This window comes from Pseudonaja textilis, chromosome 1, assembly GCF_049901715.1.
Source record: "Pseudonaja textilis isolate UNSWEBS1 chromosome 1, rPseTex1.2, whole genome shotgun sequence".
NCBI classification, from domain to species: domain Eukaryota; kingdom Metazoa; phylum Chordata; class Lepidosauria; order Squamata; family Elapidae; genus Pseudonaja; species Pseudonaja textilis.
The window spans coordinates 262966882-262984763 of NC_141990.1; the positions used below are offsets into that span (position 1 = coordinate 262966882).

At 37.0% G+C, this 17882-nt stretch overlaps 1 protein-coding gene across 3 annotated transcripts in view; it reads left to right on the plus strand.

Moving 5' to 3' along the window:
* CREB3L1 (cAMP responsive element binding protein 3 like 1) overlaps positions 1-17882 on the plus strand; it is a 99502-nt gene that overhangs the window by 30143 nt on the left and 51477 nt on the right. For all 3 annotated transcript variants that reach the window (XM_026707633.2, XM_087921427.1, XM_087921428.1), the window contains one exon: positions 13546-13774. In XM_026707633.2, the coding sequence (XP_026563418.1) occupies positions 13546-13774 (229 nt within the window). The remainder of the gene's footprint in view (positions 1-13545; positions 13775-17882) is intronic.

Genomic DNA, 17882 nt, shown 5'->3' on the forward strand with positions numbered 1-17882 from the left:
CAGATATTCAGTTGGGATCTGTGTTTCTGTAATGGAAATTTATCAATACTGTATTTTGTAGTCCAAAATGAGAAAGAGCCAGTCTTCTTATATTTTTATGCTTATCTGGGTGTCAACCGCAGTATATAGTGAGAGACATACTCCAAGAGAGTGTGTAGATGACTACCACCAGAGACTTAGGTTTTGCAGAGGAAAGACTTAGCTGCAACAGATTAATTTGGCTAACACTTCCTAGAAAGAAACCTAGTATGTAATAAACTGAATATCCCCCATTTCTAGGCCAAAGTATTCATTTGGCTTATTTATTGCTTGTGAATTTAGCCTGTTACCATTTATTAGTCTGGTGTTTCTCATCCTCAGCAACTTTAAGATCTTTCCCCACCCCAGCATGCTGACTGGGAAATTTTGGGAGTTGAAGTTCACGCAGATTGAGAAACATTATATTAGTTGATCTAATATGTAGTTTATTATTGCTATTACATTTTTATCCAGCCCTTCCTCCAAGCAGCCCATATGCAAAAGTCTTTTCCTCATAACTCAGAGTAGGTTTTATGTTTAGTAAAAATAATTTGTGGGAAATTTGACATTGTTTATCCAGCCATATCTATAAATTACAGCTAAACTTGTGAATTGAATGGGGCTGGAGCTGCTGCCTAGATCTGATCATGGGTGCTCTGCCTTTTGAGTTCCTATATCTCATCACTAATTAAGAATATTAGGTAATCAACCTGCACTATTATTTCAATGGAAATTCAGTTTCATGAAAGTCTATGATGGTGAATTCATAGAGTATTGTGCCTGTCATATTTATCTCCTTGCAGGGAAGAACATAAATGACCATTACCTACATTATCCTTCTGCAGTATTGACCATTACTTTCACTCATACTCCATAGACTTAGCATAATAAGTGTTCGTTTTAGAATGCTTTGTAATGTGATTGCTATGTGGAACTTGAATTTATAAAAAGTATGAAAAAATGACTATGAATGTCTGATTGAGACCGTAAATTAGAAATGATGAGTAATCCACTGGAAAAATGAAGGGGGGAAATTCATCCCAAAGTATGTTAATACAGTTTTTGAAATGCAGTCCTTTTGGAAGTCAGATGTGATTATGTGTGTCCAGACATTTATGCATATAGAGCTTTGGCCCATAAGCCATTTGGCATGTATACCTAGGTGTTCCTTGAGCATATCTTTGTGTCCATCACTATACATATATACTAAAGATATACTGTGACCATCATTTGATGGAAAGCATGGAAAGGCAAATGGTTATTGATATATATATATTGATTAAGAAGAAAGTATGAAACAACTGGAAAAGAAAGAGTGAATACAGTATAGGGAGGAGGTTCTAGTAAGAACCGAGGTACATTAAACCTCATTGTCAGACCAAACTATGCTTAGCCATTCGTACATGATGCCTGTCTCTTATTAGCGTTGTCAGTTTAATGAGCACTAAAATTTACCATTGCATTTTTCTTTTAAAGCATGTAAAGAATGAGTGGAAGTTAGAGCTGTTTCTTTTGTTGTAGAGCAATGGAAACCTCAACTCCGAAGCTGGAGTATGGTGGGGGAAGGTTCATTCCTTACTGAAAGGAGAGAAGGGAAACACAGATGTCACAGCTGGAAATGGAGATTTATCTTGGCAGGCAGAGAAGGAAAATATATATACTGTATTTCCAAAAAAGAAAAGGGAAAACTTATAAGAATTCCCTCCCGATTTGGCACAGTTGGCCAGCATGAGGAGAACTTCTGACTTGTAGAGAGGCTAAATCTTCTGTATGTGGGCTTCCATCCATCCATACTGGTTTTTGCTGCTTTCTTTTTATTTTAATATAGGAATATCAGGACTGTATCTGAAGGCGGTGAGGAAAGCTGTATCTAAAAGATGCAGAGATGGGGCACAACCAGAAGACAGAAAAAGAGAGAATTGTTGCCTGTGACAGGAAACTGATGCTCAAGAATAGCAATAGTATTTAGACTTATATACTGCTTCACAGTATTTTACAGCCCTCTCAGAGTCAGCATATTGCCCTCAGCAATCTGGGTCCTCATTTTACTGACCTCAAAATGATGGATGGAACGCTGAGTATGATATTTCAGCCAGATTTCTGAGATAAGCTTCTCTCTGTCTCTCCCTCCCTCCCTCTCTGCTCTTTCTCTCTGTTGTGAGGGTGCAATAATGAGAACATGTGGTGGAAATATGTTAGGAGGCCTCTTTCGATCTTGTATCCATCCCTGAAGGAAAACGGGTGCCACAGCCAATGGCTTGGCAGTCTTTCATGCTTCCTCCAGGAATGAGATGGCTTAAACAGGAGCAGATTTTCCTAGGGAGTTTAAAGGTAGCTTAGGCTTAGAGAAGATGGTTCCCACCCATCTTATCAAGGGGCACACCCCATATCTCCCAGTGCATGGGAGACAGCCGACTGGAAGGAGCAGTCTGAAATTTTGACTTGGAAAAGCCACAATCCATAGTCCCACAATGGGGCTGGTGAACTTTGGCTGTCCCCACCATAACTATTCCTCAGTAATGCTGCTTTAGGAACCCATATGGGGCTTTTCTTGACTGTGAAGGAAGATGAGGAAGAGATTGAGAAAGATAAACAAAACATTGGTGAAAGTGGGGAGATACAGAAGATGTGGAATCGATGTTTCTAATTTTCCCACCCATCCTTTAAAATTAGCAGCCTTCTCCACAAATAAGAGGGTGATCCATTTGCAACATATATTGTCTCATGGTAATTGATACTTTACCAGCTGGTAAAACCCCAGAAAAGTTCTTGCTCTATGAAGCCTGCAGCAAAAGATTTTTTTACTTGGGACAATTCACATGTTTATGCTAACTCAGCCAGTTTCTCAGTGTGAACTGGAACATGCTTGCATGGTGAAATTCTCTTTTAAAAATTCTGGATAGTTTAGCTCTCCCCAAAATGCATATAAAATGGAGGCATGAAGTAAAAGCATGCATGAAAAGCATTCTATTGGAAGAATTGCTGGCAAAAAGTGTGCGTCTAAAGAAAAATAATAATACAACCCCCTACATATTAGGAGAAACTAGCACAAAATGCATATGGATTCAAACATTTAAAAAAAACAATAAATGTTATCAATTGAAACAAAATTGTGATGAAACGCATTTAAATGGTGAATACTGAGGAATGCTAGAAGTTGTAGCTTGGTCACATCTGAGGCCAGAATTTGCAATTCCTGGTTTAAATTTAGGAAATTTGCCTAACCAGTAATGAAGCAGAACTACTAGATACCATATTTATACAGTAAATTAGTATAATATCTTTGCATAAAATGTATTTTCAAACCACAGAGAAGATCCTGCATAGTATTCTCTTTCCAAAAGGTTTTAGGCTACCAGCTCAATAAACATATTTTCTTTTCCACTAGATCATCCTTTTTCAACTTGAGTCCTTGCAAAATTTTGGGCTGCAACTCCTCTCCCCTCCCATCTTACCATCCTTGGGAGTTGGAAAAATGAGGGTTGCAGTCTGATATATTTGGAAAGTAATACAAGGAATAATAAAGAGGGGAGTGCTATTGAAGCTACTAAATTCCAGACTTCTTTAGATTCACACTTTTTGATTATTTTGAGTCACTGACAGGTCATTATTGGTTTTGTATGGAAATATGAACTCCACCCATTGGAGATAACACACTTGGGGAAAAAAGCCAAGCGGAGGATCTCTGATCTCACTAGGGGGTGCCCCTAATAGCGTTCAACTCTTTTCAACTTGATTCATCCCCTCCATGTTTAAACTATAATTCACCCCTGCATCTGTTGCCTTGCCTGAAATTAAATGGAACATTCAAATTTGAAGTGTGCAAGGAGTGGGTTTTTTTCCCCTTCAAGAGTATACTTCAAGAGTAAAGATGGTATATTCCTTATACCATCTTTAGCAATTACCATAATTATGCCTTATCTCAGAGCATAAACTACAATAAGTGTGCAAACTACTTGTTGAAGTGGGACCCAGGAAGAAACTATTCCAATATGTGGTTTCAGTACTAATCTGGTAAATGGGGACTTGGTCAGAGATAAAAGGAAAAGGCATAGTTGAGGAAGGTGACGCATCATGAGACACAACAACATACAGTAGACTCTTTGAATCATATAGGGTCCTGGATAGTCGCAAGGTTTAGCATTTTTTCATGCAGGAAATCTAAAGGAAGAATATTCCAATATATAGTTGTCCAGCTGCCATTTTCAATATCTCCCCTGAGGGCATTTCATATCTGTTAGGCTCTTGGTTTCATTCTCCTTCCTGTCAAGGATTCCCCCTTAATATTCAGTTAAATTTATTCTTCTGAAACTTAAGCCTGTTTGACCTGGTTCTGTCTGTTAAGAGAAGAGATAACAAATTTCGTCTTGACTTATTCAGGATGTTACAGGTTTAATGTTATTACCTTCCAGCATCAATTAGTATATCATGATTAGTGCCCATATTTGTCTTATGTATATACTGTAGGTTTGTCCTGCCATGAAAAAGCAGTTTCAGGAGGGATCATATTATTTAATTATGGAACTTAATTTTGAATGGCTCAGCAAGTGTTAGTCCTAGCAACAAATTGGTGGTATTTGGGAACTATTTAGATGGTACTTCAATAAACTAATTAATTTGGGGCCTATATTGTTTTGGCTTAAAGACAAAAGATGTGGATTTTACCATATAGCACAGTGGTTGCCAACCAATGTGCCAGGGACCACTGGTGGTCCGCAAGAAAAGTCTGCAGAGAAATGTCCCCCCCAAAGCAATTAATCCAGGCTGCGCAGGAACACAAGACCAAGTGCCGTCCACATGGCCTGCCCACCCACTGGCCCTCACCCTTTGGCCAAGCGCAAACCTTGTCTTGAGTAGAGGCACGTGAGCTGCAACTGGAAAATAAGACCAATGGTGGGGGAGGGAAATCCGCCCTAGGGTCGCTTGCTGATGTTGGTGGGAAGGTTGGTCCCATATTCCACAGCTGCAGTAGTCACAAGACTGGCCTTTTAGTCATCCCAGAGCAGCTTCTCCAGTCCATGGCAGGCTGGTGCACCCAGGCGGAGGAGCAGTTGCTCTGGGTTGACCAAAGGGCCAGTCCTGTGACTACTGCAGCTCTGGAATATGGGATCGACTTTCCCACCAACATCAGCAAGCCACCATCAGTCAAAATTCATATTAGCGGTCCCGGGATTTAAAATTATGAATTTGGTGGTCCCTGAGGTCCAAAAGGTTGGAGACCCCTGATAGAGCATTCCCTCATAGAATATAGTACAATTCACTTAAAATAGTAAATATGCCAGTGTTGGATCTTTTCTTCAGTGAAATACTAGAAAGAGGAATGGTGCATATGAAAAATTGGGACAACTTGGGAAATCTTACCTGATACATACAGTAAAGACTTGAAATATCTGATTGTAAATGTATTAACAGCGGCTAGGATTGTATTTGCTAAAAATTGGAAAAATGAGAAAATACCATTGCAGGAAGAAATTATTAAGAAAATATTGGAATGTGCTGAGATGAGTAGATTGACATTTGAAATTAGAGAGCAAGAAGATAAACAATTCTATAAAATTTGGGACCTTTTCTATCAATGGTTGGATGATAAAAAACAATAATAGAATATTTAGAATTTTAGATAATAAGGAATATATAAAAAGATATATTTTCTTTTTTTTAAATTTGATATCATATCTATAAAATGTTTTTAGGATAGATTTGGTATGACTATATGATTTGTTATAAAATAAATTATGTAAATTATAGTTATCTTGTAAAGTATGAATGAATAAAATTATAGTCAAATGATTGTTTAATAGTGATATTAGGATATATAATTTTTTGATTGATAATATGAGTTATTATGTAACGTAACTGTAATTGAGACTACGAAAGGAATGCACAAAAACTGGTAAACCAACCGACACACTGTTTGTATATATTTATGAAAGAAAGCTGATGTTTTTATGTTTTGTTTGTTTTTAAAAACTAATAAAATTGTTTTCAAAAAAAAAATTGGGACAACTTTCTGGCAACTGCATCTTGTGTCTGGAGTAGTACAGTCCAAAGACATAGGGTTACCTCTTTCATCCTCTATCAATTATAGTGTATAACCTTAATACAATATTGAGTGTTATTTCAAAGTGAATCAGGCTTCAGTTTTCTCTTTGGCAAAACAAATAAATTGACAAAAAAGCTGAGGTATAAAACCAATACATAGCTTTAGGTTTCATGGCGTCATGTCACAGCAATCAAAAATACCAATGAACCTTTCTTTTTATATGTCCTGCCAAATTTTAGGGTAGGTCTCCCCAGGGAAGCATCTTCCATGTGATTGAACTACAGCTCATATCACTTCAGCCAGTCATATATCAACCATGTAGACTAGAGATAACAGAAGGGAGTAATATAAGAGGTTGATGAAGACGTTGCAGAGATTCTCTGCTTATCTTTCCAGGTTTAACCATGCAAAATACACCATGGAAGTAAATATTTTAGATTGCTAAATATAAGAAACATTATTCTCCCACTGTTTTCCTCATTAAATATAGGCAAAGAATGCATACAGCAGCCTTTCCCAAGGTGGTGCTTTAGTATTGTCTTGGACTTCATTTCCTATAATTCTCAGACAACATGTTATATTGGAACTTCCACTAGACCTTTTTCCCATTTCACAAGAGCACCTTTCTCAAGACAGCTATCCAGATTATCTGACCAAATCCATTAATTCATTCCTGAATTATCTTTAAATCTGCAAATCAGGTTTTTGAGCTCCTGATCCAGCTAAATAGATGCTGAAATGTAAATAAAATATTTTGACGATTGTTACCAAATCTAGATGTTCTTATTTTTGTTTTCTTTTTAGATTTTCATTTGATCTCTTCTCCAACTTTCATGACATTGCATTTAGTAAACCAGTGATTAACTAGCAGAGATTAATTTTTAAAAATGCCCAGGTTCAATCCATGGCCTTGTATGAGATGTATAATCTCTAAAACACAGATACTAATGTGAGCAACAATGTCAGTAGAAATGGTGAGTTTTATCTTACAAATTTAGGCATTTGATATTCAGAATCAGAAGCACTAATTGAACATGATTGACCATTAATATTTGATGTTGCCTTTCTTGTAAGCAACCTAGAGATAATTTATTTGAGCAACCTAAAGATTCTATATAGTTTCATTTGAGATCTATAGCTATTCAGTCTGTTTGAATAATTGTGTGTATATCTCTTGTGTGCGTTTTGAAAAATTTCACAATGCCGACCACTGAGATGTAGTTGAAATAATTCCATGTTGAGGTTTCTGTCATAGTCCCATTGACTAAGTATATATTAAATTTGAGTCTTCTTTTAACTGCATTCCCTTTATCCTTTTAAGAACAAAGCTGGAGACTGATGTCTGGTAAATGGCATTGATACCGGTTCCATTCACCAGTACTATTGCATCCTTATTGCCTGGCATTTATTTACACAATGATATTGTCTTTGAATAAAACAAACAGATCTTTGTGTTGGAACAGGAACTTACGCTTGGCTGTATCCGGGGTGTTTAGGTCATCTCCTCCCTCTGTCTTTTTCTTGGCAAGACTGAGAAGAGATTTTGGCACCCTGGGATACAGCAAAGAACCAGTGTTGCCGAAGGAAAGTAAGATCAGAGCAGTAGAAGGATGCAATTTTTTTCCTGTTGGCATTTTATATAAACTACCACTTTAAATATTTATTCATATCCATATTTTCCTTGAAGATGCTACCTTTAAAAAGGCGGGCAATATAATTGTAATACAGGAAACTTTTTTTTTAACCAACCACAATTAGGTTTGAATTTAGGTGTAATATTATTTAATCTCATTAGTGTTCCTGGTTTTGAGCCAGTAACTGGCTGTTGCAATGAATTTTGTTTTGGTTTTAGCTTAATTCAGCTATCCGGTTTCCAAGACAAATTTTTCCTCTAGTTAGTATAATGCATGTATCCCAACCATTACAACTCATTGAGGAAATCTTAGCTTCGGACAATATGTGCATTTAAATATGTATACACTGTTCTTATGTAAATATTTAGTAAGTTAGTCAGATTTACATCCTGCCTTTTCTCCAGGATCCCAAGGCATTGTACACAGCACTCCTTCCCCCACTCCTTCTCACAATAGCTTTGTTGGACAGATTGAGTTGAGAGAGGATGACTGGCTTAAAGTCAGCTAGTTAACCAGCTGAGCTCAAGAATGAGTAAATTAAAACAATTCGGCTTAATCTCAGGAAGGTTGACCTGAAGTTTCTGACTTCTAACATGTTGCAGAGAACAGCTTTCTTGTAACCTGCCAGGAAATTTGGAAAAAGGAGAATTATTTTTTAAAGTTTTATAACTGTTATAACCCAGTGTTACTAGTTTTTTTATGGCCATGAATTAAAAAAAAATTGAGATTGCAGCAGCATGATGAGTTAACCTTCTTTGGCCTTCCATCTGTCACTTATGACCATTTCATGTCATCATCTAAAGCATTTCCTTTTCTAACACCAACTTTCCCTTTCTAAACGCCAACTCAAAATAATTGTATTTTTTTGCACAGTAAATCTGAAATAAATATGCAGTTGTTGAATGACATCTAGAGCATCTGGGGTGTCTTGCTATTTTAGCATACAGCTTGCAAGATTTCATCACAAGTGAATTCCAAGGTTATCCACTGCTATAGAAAATAATGACTTCATTCAGACAATCAGATTACAATTTAAATCATTTTCTGGGTTAGCCCATACTTTGACCTGTAAGTGGAACAGACAGGCTTGGTTTGCATTTCATCCTAAGCCATGAAAAAAGCTAGGCAGGCTGAGTGAACATCTATTTACATGACTTGAATATGTGTGGTATAAGAATACAGTTAGTTTGAGGGATATAACCCAAACTTTTACAGACATTGGATCTGTGATCTGTGATATGAAGTGTAAAGAACTATCGCTTGGTTAATGTAAACCAATGGTTCCTAACCTGTGGTCTGCGGACCCCTGGGGAGGCATGATGTCATCACAGGGGGTCCGCGATTGCTTGAAGAAACATTGTGATTTAAATCTTGAGTTAAGTCATGGGGGTCCATGGCCACAAAAAGTATTTATAGGGGTCTACGATGAAGAAAAGGTTGAAAACTACTGATGTAGACAATATTGTGTTGAATGGACCTAGGCCTTTCCCAATCCCCAAACCCCAAAAACTTTAACCTTAAACTGTCTACTGTTGACTTCACCCCATTCCTAAGAGATCTTTAAGGGGTGTGCATAAGCGCAACAACATGCCTACCGTCGCTGTCCTAATGTTCCCTGTATTCGTATCCATTTCATTTATTAATAATCATGTTTATACTTATATCTGTTATCTAATACTTGCTTGACAAAAGAAATAAATAAATATTAGATTTGATACTGCAGATGATACATAACTAGAGTAATACAGTATCATTGTGGGTGAGGGTAATCCTTTTCTCCCATTATTATTTGATGTGTGAAAATTGCCCCTGAAGATTTCCATTGTCATCCCAAGGGAATCATATGCTGTGCATGTATTTATGTTTTATTAAAAAAATCAGCATAGAGAAAACATTTAATCTTTTCTCTTCTGACACTTTATCATAAATTTGAACAGCCTCTTTCATTTGGCTGCTTAAACATACTTAGAAGATCTTGTTCCTGGATTCCCAAGGCCATATTTAAGACGTTCGTAGTGAACAGCTCCTAACCACGTCATTTAAAAGGCATCCTAAAATGAAAGAATCCCAAATCTTTTCTTCTTATGTTTTATGTTCTTTTCTTCTTATGTTTTATATGTGTGCAAGAGTATGTATGTAAAGGAATGAGAATGGAAAAACAACAATGGAGTTAGAGATGAAAGCCAATGCTATGTAGAGTGCCTTCCTCTCCACCGACATAAGTAATAACATCCAAACCACAAGGAGATCTTCTAGAAGTAAAACTAGCATTTCATAGGAATGTTGATGAAAGTAGAGCTTCAGTGAATATGGAGGAGAAGAGGAAGCATAAAGATGCAAGAAGACAGTTTAGTTCCTTTTGTTTTCCAGACATCAAACTAAAAGGGAATCTTTTCAGTAATCTCACTGAAAAATATGAGAACCAGGTTAGTCTAGTGGTTAAGGTGCTAGTATAGAAAGTGGGAGTCAAGTCTGTAAGTTCTAGTCCTGCCTTAGCATGAAAGCCAGCTGGATGACCTTGAGCCAATCACTTTCTCTTAGCCCAACATCTCACAGGGTTATTGTGGGGGAAATAAGAGGAGGAAGGTACAATATATTGAATATATTTGCCACCTTGAGTTATTTGTAAAAACAATAAAGGTGGGATACATCATCATCATCATCATCATCATCATCATCATCATCATCATCATAACAATGACAACAAGAACAAGAACAACAACAAAATGTAATTTGGAAAACAAGTCTGATTTCTAATTGTATCTTGTTTCACCTGGCTCATGACCAATTTAGCTTTCTGGCCAGATCTACCTATCAAATCTGCATTATGTCCTAGTAAAATGTAGGTGGTGTTTCCATTATCTCTTCAGAATTTTTCCCCCAGTGGATGGGATTTTAATACTATCCATTGTCCTTTGCAAAGCATCAAATATTCTTTAGAATGCAGAGCTTCCAGTCTATCTACCAGATAGGAATCCAGATTTACTTCAAGATGTAAAAAAATCTCGAAGACTAGATGTTCAAAAAAGAAAAGAAAAGAAAAGCAGAACTGGAAGCTGCTACTATATATTAAAGCCACTGTTCTGATTTATTGAATGTAAGTTATTCAATCATTGAGGCATAACCAAATCAAGTTAAACATTGTCAACAAGCCAAATATTTGCAGATATTAGATAACTTTGTGCTCAAACAATTATTAGAAACCTCACAGAGATTAAAAATGGCACGTTTTTATTTGGTTGAATTTATTTACATTCATTTAAATACTGTATATTTGCTGTATTTTAAAAAATGTACATAAATAGTTGGCCTTGGAACTCACCTGCATCCAGAGGTGGCTTCTTGTTATCTCTGTGACCCTAGCCATAACATATAGTACCATTATTTGTTTTTAAGTTCTTCAGGTTTTGCATTATTTAAAGTTTAATGGATGGATTGATTTTGGATATAGTATGAAAGGGTTGCTGTTTCTTACATGAAAGCTGAGTCATGTGACCAAAATAGGAGAGGGTACAATTTTCAGCAGAATGTGAGAAAGAACTTAGTCACTGTGTGAAGAGATTATGGCAACATATTTTAAATCGCAAAAGATTAAGAAATATATCTTGGTGAGATATTCGGGGAAAAAGCTAAGGAAGATGACAAAGCAACTTTTAAAAGATTATCTCCATAACTGCTAAGTGCGGAAAGAAATAACAGTGTGTATAGTAGTGTTTCCTGTAATAAACATCATTCACACAGGATGGTCTGGATGGAATACCATTTTCAGATATAAGGAACGAGATACAAAAAAAATGTGTTTAGATCTGCAGATTGTTCCTCCCTACAAGAAAGATTGGGTTGAGGGGCTTAATTTACACTAATAGTTTTCTTTCCTTGTAGTTTGGTCCAGTGGTAGGATTCAAATTTTTTCACTACCGGTTCTGTGGGCGTGGCTTGGTGGGCATGGCAGGGGAAGGATACTGTAAAATTTCCAGTCAGAGGTGGTATTTGCTGGTTCTCCAAACTACTCAAAATTTCCACTACTGGTTCTCCAGAACTGGTCAGAACCTGCTGAATACCACTTCTGGTTTGGTCCACTCAATATAATCCTCTTCCCATTCAGCTGGTAATATTTTCTCCTTGTATTCTCTTTTAAACTGAAGAAGCTTCTTGGATGAGAAGTAAAAGGTTTTCAAGGAAAAAAACAAGAAAGTTTGGTTGCCTTTTGGAAAAGCAACTTTGGGACAACCATGACCTGGATGATTGTGAATCTCCATAGACAGTCTCTGTTAAAGTTCTATGCCACCTTTTTCAAAGACTCTAGTTTTCTTGTTACAAATTAATACATGTTTCATTCTAATAGTAATGTAAATTTTAGTAGTGAGTGTGTTTAGAATGATTTTAAAAGTATTTTCGCCAAGAGAAAATTGACAGATTTTCCTGGGGCTATTTTCGCTATACATCTATGTAGATGCACAGCTATGAATTATTACAGAATTTATAATTAATTTTTCATATTTTCATACCTGTGAAAATAAACATGCAATCGATTTGTGTGTGTGTGTAAAAAACAAACAGTATCAATGAAAGGAAAATAAATCTGAACTCACTGAGTTTAAATGGAATTGTATTGCTCACATAGCAGTTGTAGTCCTACAGGGCTATAGTGATATGCATGAAATAGATGCATTTTTTTGTAAAGTATGATTTGAAGCAGAGGTATGACTTCCTATGTCTTTTACAGGTATCACTACTTTACTGTGACTTGTGGCACGTGCTTTCGTTGTAAACATATATGATAAGATGCTCATGACTCATTCAGTATGCTTCTAAAGTTACAATGCTCTGCACTGAGGATACATAAAATTGGATTACATTATAAAGCAAACGTTAGTACTGTATTAATACTGAACAGTATTTTGAATAATATCAGTGTCATGGTACATGAATTTCTGTCAAGGTTTCTCCAAAGTATTATATGGCAAAACTTTCCATAAATGGATAGAAGAAATTTCTGTATAGAAAAAAAAAAAGGCAGTGGAAGGATATGTTTCACAGCAGAGGTGGTATTTCAGCAGGTTCTGACCAGTTCTGGAGAACTGGTAGCAGAAATTTTGAATAGTTCAGAGAACTGGCAAATACCAGCTCTGACTAGAGATTTTACAGTATCCTTCCGCTGCCACGCCCACCAAGCCATGCCCACAGAACCGGTTGTGAAAAAATTTGAATCCCACCACTGTTTCACAGTAATCCATAACATATCTTTTCATGATAAATAATGTTCCATCCTCAAATTATGAGATGGTTTATATAACAATTTAATTTCACAGTTATTTATGAGAACAGCAAAATACCTCTACTGCATTTTATAAAAAACAATTTAGGTATGTATGCCATTGATCATTGTCACCAAACAGAAACCTTATAAAGATGCTTTGATAGTTTGGAAAATGAACACCAACAGTGTACACACCAGTGAAGATGATGAGAGTTGTAAGGAAATGTGTTTAGAAGGCTTCAAAGTAAAAAAGAAAAAGAAAGTAATATACTTCAAACCTGTAATTCTGATGTTCCAATTAATGCATTTCAATACAACATTAGCTTGTTTTAGGAAAAGACAGAATATGGAGAGAATAAAATGTATTAAATTAAGGTGCAGAAAATGGGCAGGCATGAACTTCATTGTGGATTTTGGCTGGTTAGTTTCTTCTGAAGCTGTGAAAACAGAAACAATACGAGGGGAATATGGTTGTTTCTGATCCAAATGAATTGGCTTCCAGTGTATCTGGCTTGGGATACATTTCAATAAGAAGGCCCTCTAGTCTCTCCTGGAGATGATGCAGTTCACACTTCTTTTTCCTTTCTCAGCATTTCTCCGAGAGCTTTGACCACTTCTCTGAGAACATGGAGGACTTTTCCAGTGAACTGTTCAACAGCTTCTTTGATGACCCCATGCTGGTGGAAAAGAACCCTTTGCTGGACATGGATCTGGATCCTCCCACTCCTGGCATCCAGGCAGAGCACAGCTATTCCCTGAGTGGAGATTCTGCTCCACAAAGCCCCCTTATGCCTGTCAAGACAGAAGAAAATGCCAGTGGTGAGTAGAAAGCTGGATCCAGAAGCATATGCCTATGTATCCTCCTGTTGAAGTGATAGATACTGTCACAAGCAGGTCCAATCTGTCTCTTACAAAGGGCTGTTTCTCTTGAAAGCAGACAATCTGCTGCTAGCTAACTACAAACTGTTTCCTGTGTCGTTAAAAGCAGTCCAGAGTTAAAATTGGTTCCAGTCAATTAATCTAACCCATTTTTAACTGATTTGAATTATCTAATGATAAGACAGCTGACATTATTCAGTTAGCTCTTGGAAATAGAAAAAAGAGTCAAGCCAAACCGGAAACATATAGATTTTATCTGCCTGCCACATTCTCTCTCTGTGGAATATATAATCAGGAAGCCCCATAAGCTATCTGGGGAAGATGGGTGATTGTGCTTAAACAAAATAAGGGATAGTTCAAAAAATGGGGGAGGGAATCATGGAATAAAACTACATTGTTTAAAAATGCTTCTTAGTAAGTGAGACCAACTGAATAAGTAAGTCATATCCTTGAAGAAACATGCGTAGGACTGTGATACACATGTGAACAAGCTGAAATTAGAAACTAAACTTCACTTTTTTTCTAGTCTCCTTTGTTGAAAACAGCAATAATGAAGAAAATTGAAATAGAGGGTTTTTCAAAATAAAGCAGAGCTCTGATATTAAAAAAAAAAATTAGAGTTGACCTTAAATTTCTCATCAGGGTCTTCAAAAAACAGACAAAACATGGGTTTTGGCCTCATGAGTCACAGCAAAGAGCCAATAATCCACTGTTTTAAGAGAGGAGAATGCTTACTGTCTTACAGTCATTTAACATGATAACTGATTATTTGAGTCCTGGGTATTGTCCAGGAAACTGACCTCTCACTACTTCTTATTATTCATACAACATTACTGTAGATTTTTTAAAAGCAGTGTTCTTTGCCAAATATTTTTTTAACTGAACAATGCTAAATAAACTAGTTCCCTTAGGGAACTAATTTCGATTTGTTTCTGGTACCCTCTATCCACTGTTTCCATTCCTCAATATCTGAAGAGTTTGAAACTGATCTACGATTGTCTCTACAGAGCAACCCTGAGCCACATGAGCTATTACAAGTCCTAGAGCAACAAAAATCCACTTAGCCTCATTCTCTAGTAAAGAGAAATTGCTTTATTCTCTTCCTACATTCACATCTTCAGTGTATGCTGCTGTGTAGATTCACCTGGTCTTTTGCTAAATGAATATATAAGTCGCAATATTTGCCATGACAGAAAAAACCCTGCAGCAAAGCCACCATTCCTTCTGAATTTAAAAACCTCCCATAAGCTCTGGTGGTAAAATTACACCTACCAGCAAAGGTGCAATTAAGCATTTTTATTGATAGTTGTAATCATAGCTGCAAGTTCCTGCAGTGGCAGAAGTTCTCCATATTCATAAAAGGGTGTCATAGTCAGGAAGAGTTCTTCATTGTAGACAGAAACTAGGAACAAAAATAATATATATCATTCACAGCTACCTAAATACTGTTTAAATGCAAGAAATATCTTTATGATAGTAATATTTATATGTCAATGGAGCAGTTTACTTGTGGAGGTTATTATTATGGTTCAATGCACATTCCACCAGAGGGCATTTTTACCCACCTAGGGTGACCTTCCCAAGGACTTAAGAGAGCAGATGTTGTTTGATGGTGTTAAAGGTATCATTGCAGGATGTAAGCTTTTCCAACTAAACTGCCTTTTGCAAATGGTAGTGGTAATTTTGAATGCCAATGGTGTTCAAGTGGTGCCCCAGATGTTTTGGGATTGAACCCAAGAAGCCTATTACCATTGTTACTAACTTTGCTTTCTTTAATACAGTCATTCTATTCTTTTTGCAGGTCTTTGTATTTCTGATTTTCTTCAGTTCTTTCTCTTCAATTCTGTTATTATTCCTACTGCCTATGAATCTGATAATTTATCATTCTTGCTGGCAAAAGAATTACTTTCTTAATCTCTTCTCTTTAAATCAGGGATGGAGAACTTCTAATCTGAATACATTCCTTGAGGAGGTCTCCTGATCTTGTTGTTCCTTTCCCCACATCTGTCCTCTGTTCCCTCTTTCATGTGTCTCCTCTAATTTGTGAACAGAAGAAATTTGGATCATAGGCGTATCATACCATGCAGGTTCAGGCTTAAGGTTTGCAAGTTTAGAATGCATTGACTCTGTCCACTTGGTCTGTACAGCTAAATTCTGATGGGTTTGTCTAACAATCAATCTTGCTCATAGGCTGAAAATTGGTCAAAATTGGTCAAATTTAACTCAATTTACTAGCGCACAAGCACTGAAGACAATTTCATATGTGATAAAAAGGGAGAGATTTTCTTTCCTTCCCTTTTCTCCTCAGCTCACAAGATGAACCTACATAAATCCTTATGCTTTCCAAGTGGTGCTAAAGGTAAAATACTCATTTCTTAAAATGGATTGACTTTAGGGGAAAAAAATGTCATTTCTCTGTCTGACCTTGAAGCACAGGGGAGTAGGTAAATTGGTGGAACTTATCTGATTCCTGAGCTGTGTCCTTCAGGCCAGTCTGCCTCCTTGAATTTTGAGTACTTCCCAACCCTCGACATCAACATCAGGCCTGCTCCATTAGATAAAGCTGAGATCCATGTACTAAGGCTTAAGAGACTATTTTTTGCCCTGAAAAGTTCTGTAATACTCACACTGAAAAGGAAATTAAATAAAATATGTCAACTTACTCTCTTCTCCCCACTGCCAAGCTCTGGGCGGCCTCCGAGAGGGACCCTGAGATTGTTGGGTGTGGATGCAAAGAAATCAGCACCTTCCCTGATACTTCTGTTTTGGGTGTAGGCCGAATGAAAGCTGCTGCTTATAGTTAATGCTTAGAGGCCTAAGTGGGCTTCTCTTTTACCAGCAGATTTATCTGCAGGAGATGGAGAGGCACAGTCATTTCAAAACCTATTTTTAAAACAATTCATTTTAGGATGATTCATGACGAGAGGATATTTTTAGAGCAATCCTAGCAGAGGATCCTGTTATTTGTGGGACCCTGTGGGTGTCCAAGTGGTTGAAGGACAACCGTCAGCCCGAAAAGGAAATGGCACAGATTCAGTATATACAAGAGAAGAAAGGCCTTTCTTTTTTTAAAAAAAGATAGAAAACCATAAAAGCAGGGAATAAGTTTCCCCACAGTGGTCAGGGATTTATCCTGGCTGAGTACTGCCAGACATCAAGAAGAGAAGGGGTGAAAGCACTACAATTTTTTCATAGGCCATTCTTGCTTGGTCCTTCTCCAGAGAAATACCCTGCCTCCTTGTAGAACTGTTACTGAACTATCTCACTCAGACTATAGATGAGGGAGGACAGTTAGTCTCCAAAACCCCCTCAATATCTAGAAGAGATAAATTTTAGTAAGGCTGCTGGAAAAGGAGCATTGGAGCACTAGTGTTCATAGAAAGTTACATGTTGCTCGTTTCTGGATATTCCATTCCATTCCTCTTCATCTTCCTCCTGTTCCTGCTCTTGGTTTTCCTTCACATCTAACATTCTGTAAATATGTTTATTTGCAATGAAAATGGTGCAGTGTACTGTTCATATACACCCAGGTGTTAATTATGAGTATTTCTTCACTCTGTTATAAAGTTTTCTAGAACTTAATATAAATGCTTCTTACTCATTTTTCTCCATGGTCCTGTGCTTAGTACAAAATCTTCCCAAATCCTTCCCTTTCTAAGGCCAAAGAGTTAACTAGGGAGGTAGAAGCTACCAGTAAAACTAGAGATGGAAAGAGCCTTGCATCTTTTAGAAGCATCATGCCAGCTGCTTCAGAGTGGAATGCAATTCTTTAGAGTATGACAAGAATATCATGGCTGTGAGAAGAGCACAGAAGAATGGAGGTTGAGAAATCTGGGAAAGGGCAGAATGGAAGGAGACATGACAAAAGGCAGCTTTCTCTGACAGTTCCTCTCTCTTCAGCGATCTTATGCAGCTTTCTGCAGAGACAATTAAAGGATCTCTAATAGCTATAATAATACCATTTATTACATGCATATATGCACTCACAACCCTCATTCCCTCCCCCAAATATTTGACTATGTAATAGGAGTAACTAAACTGTTTTAAA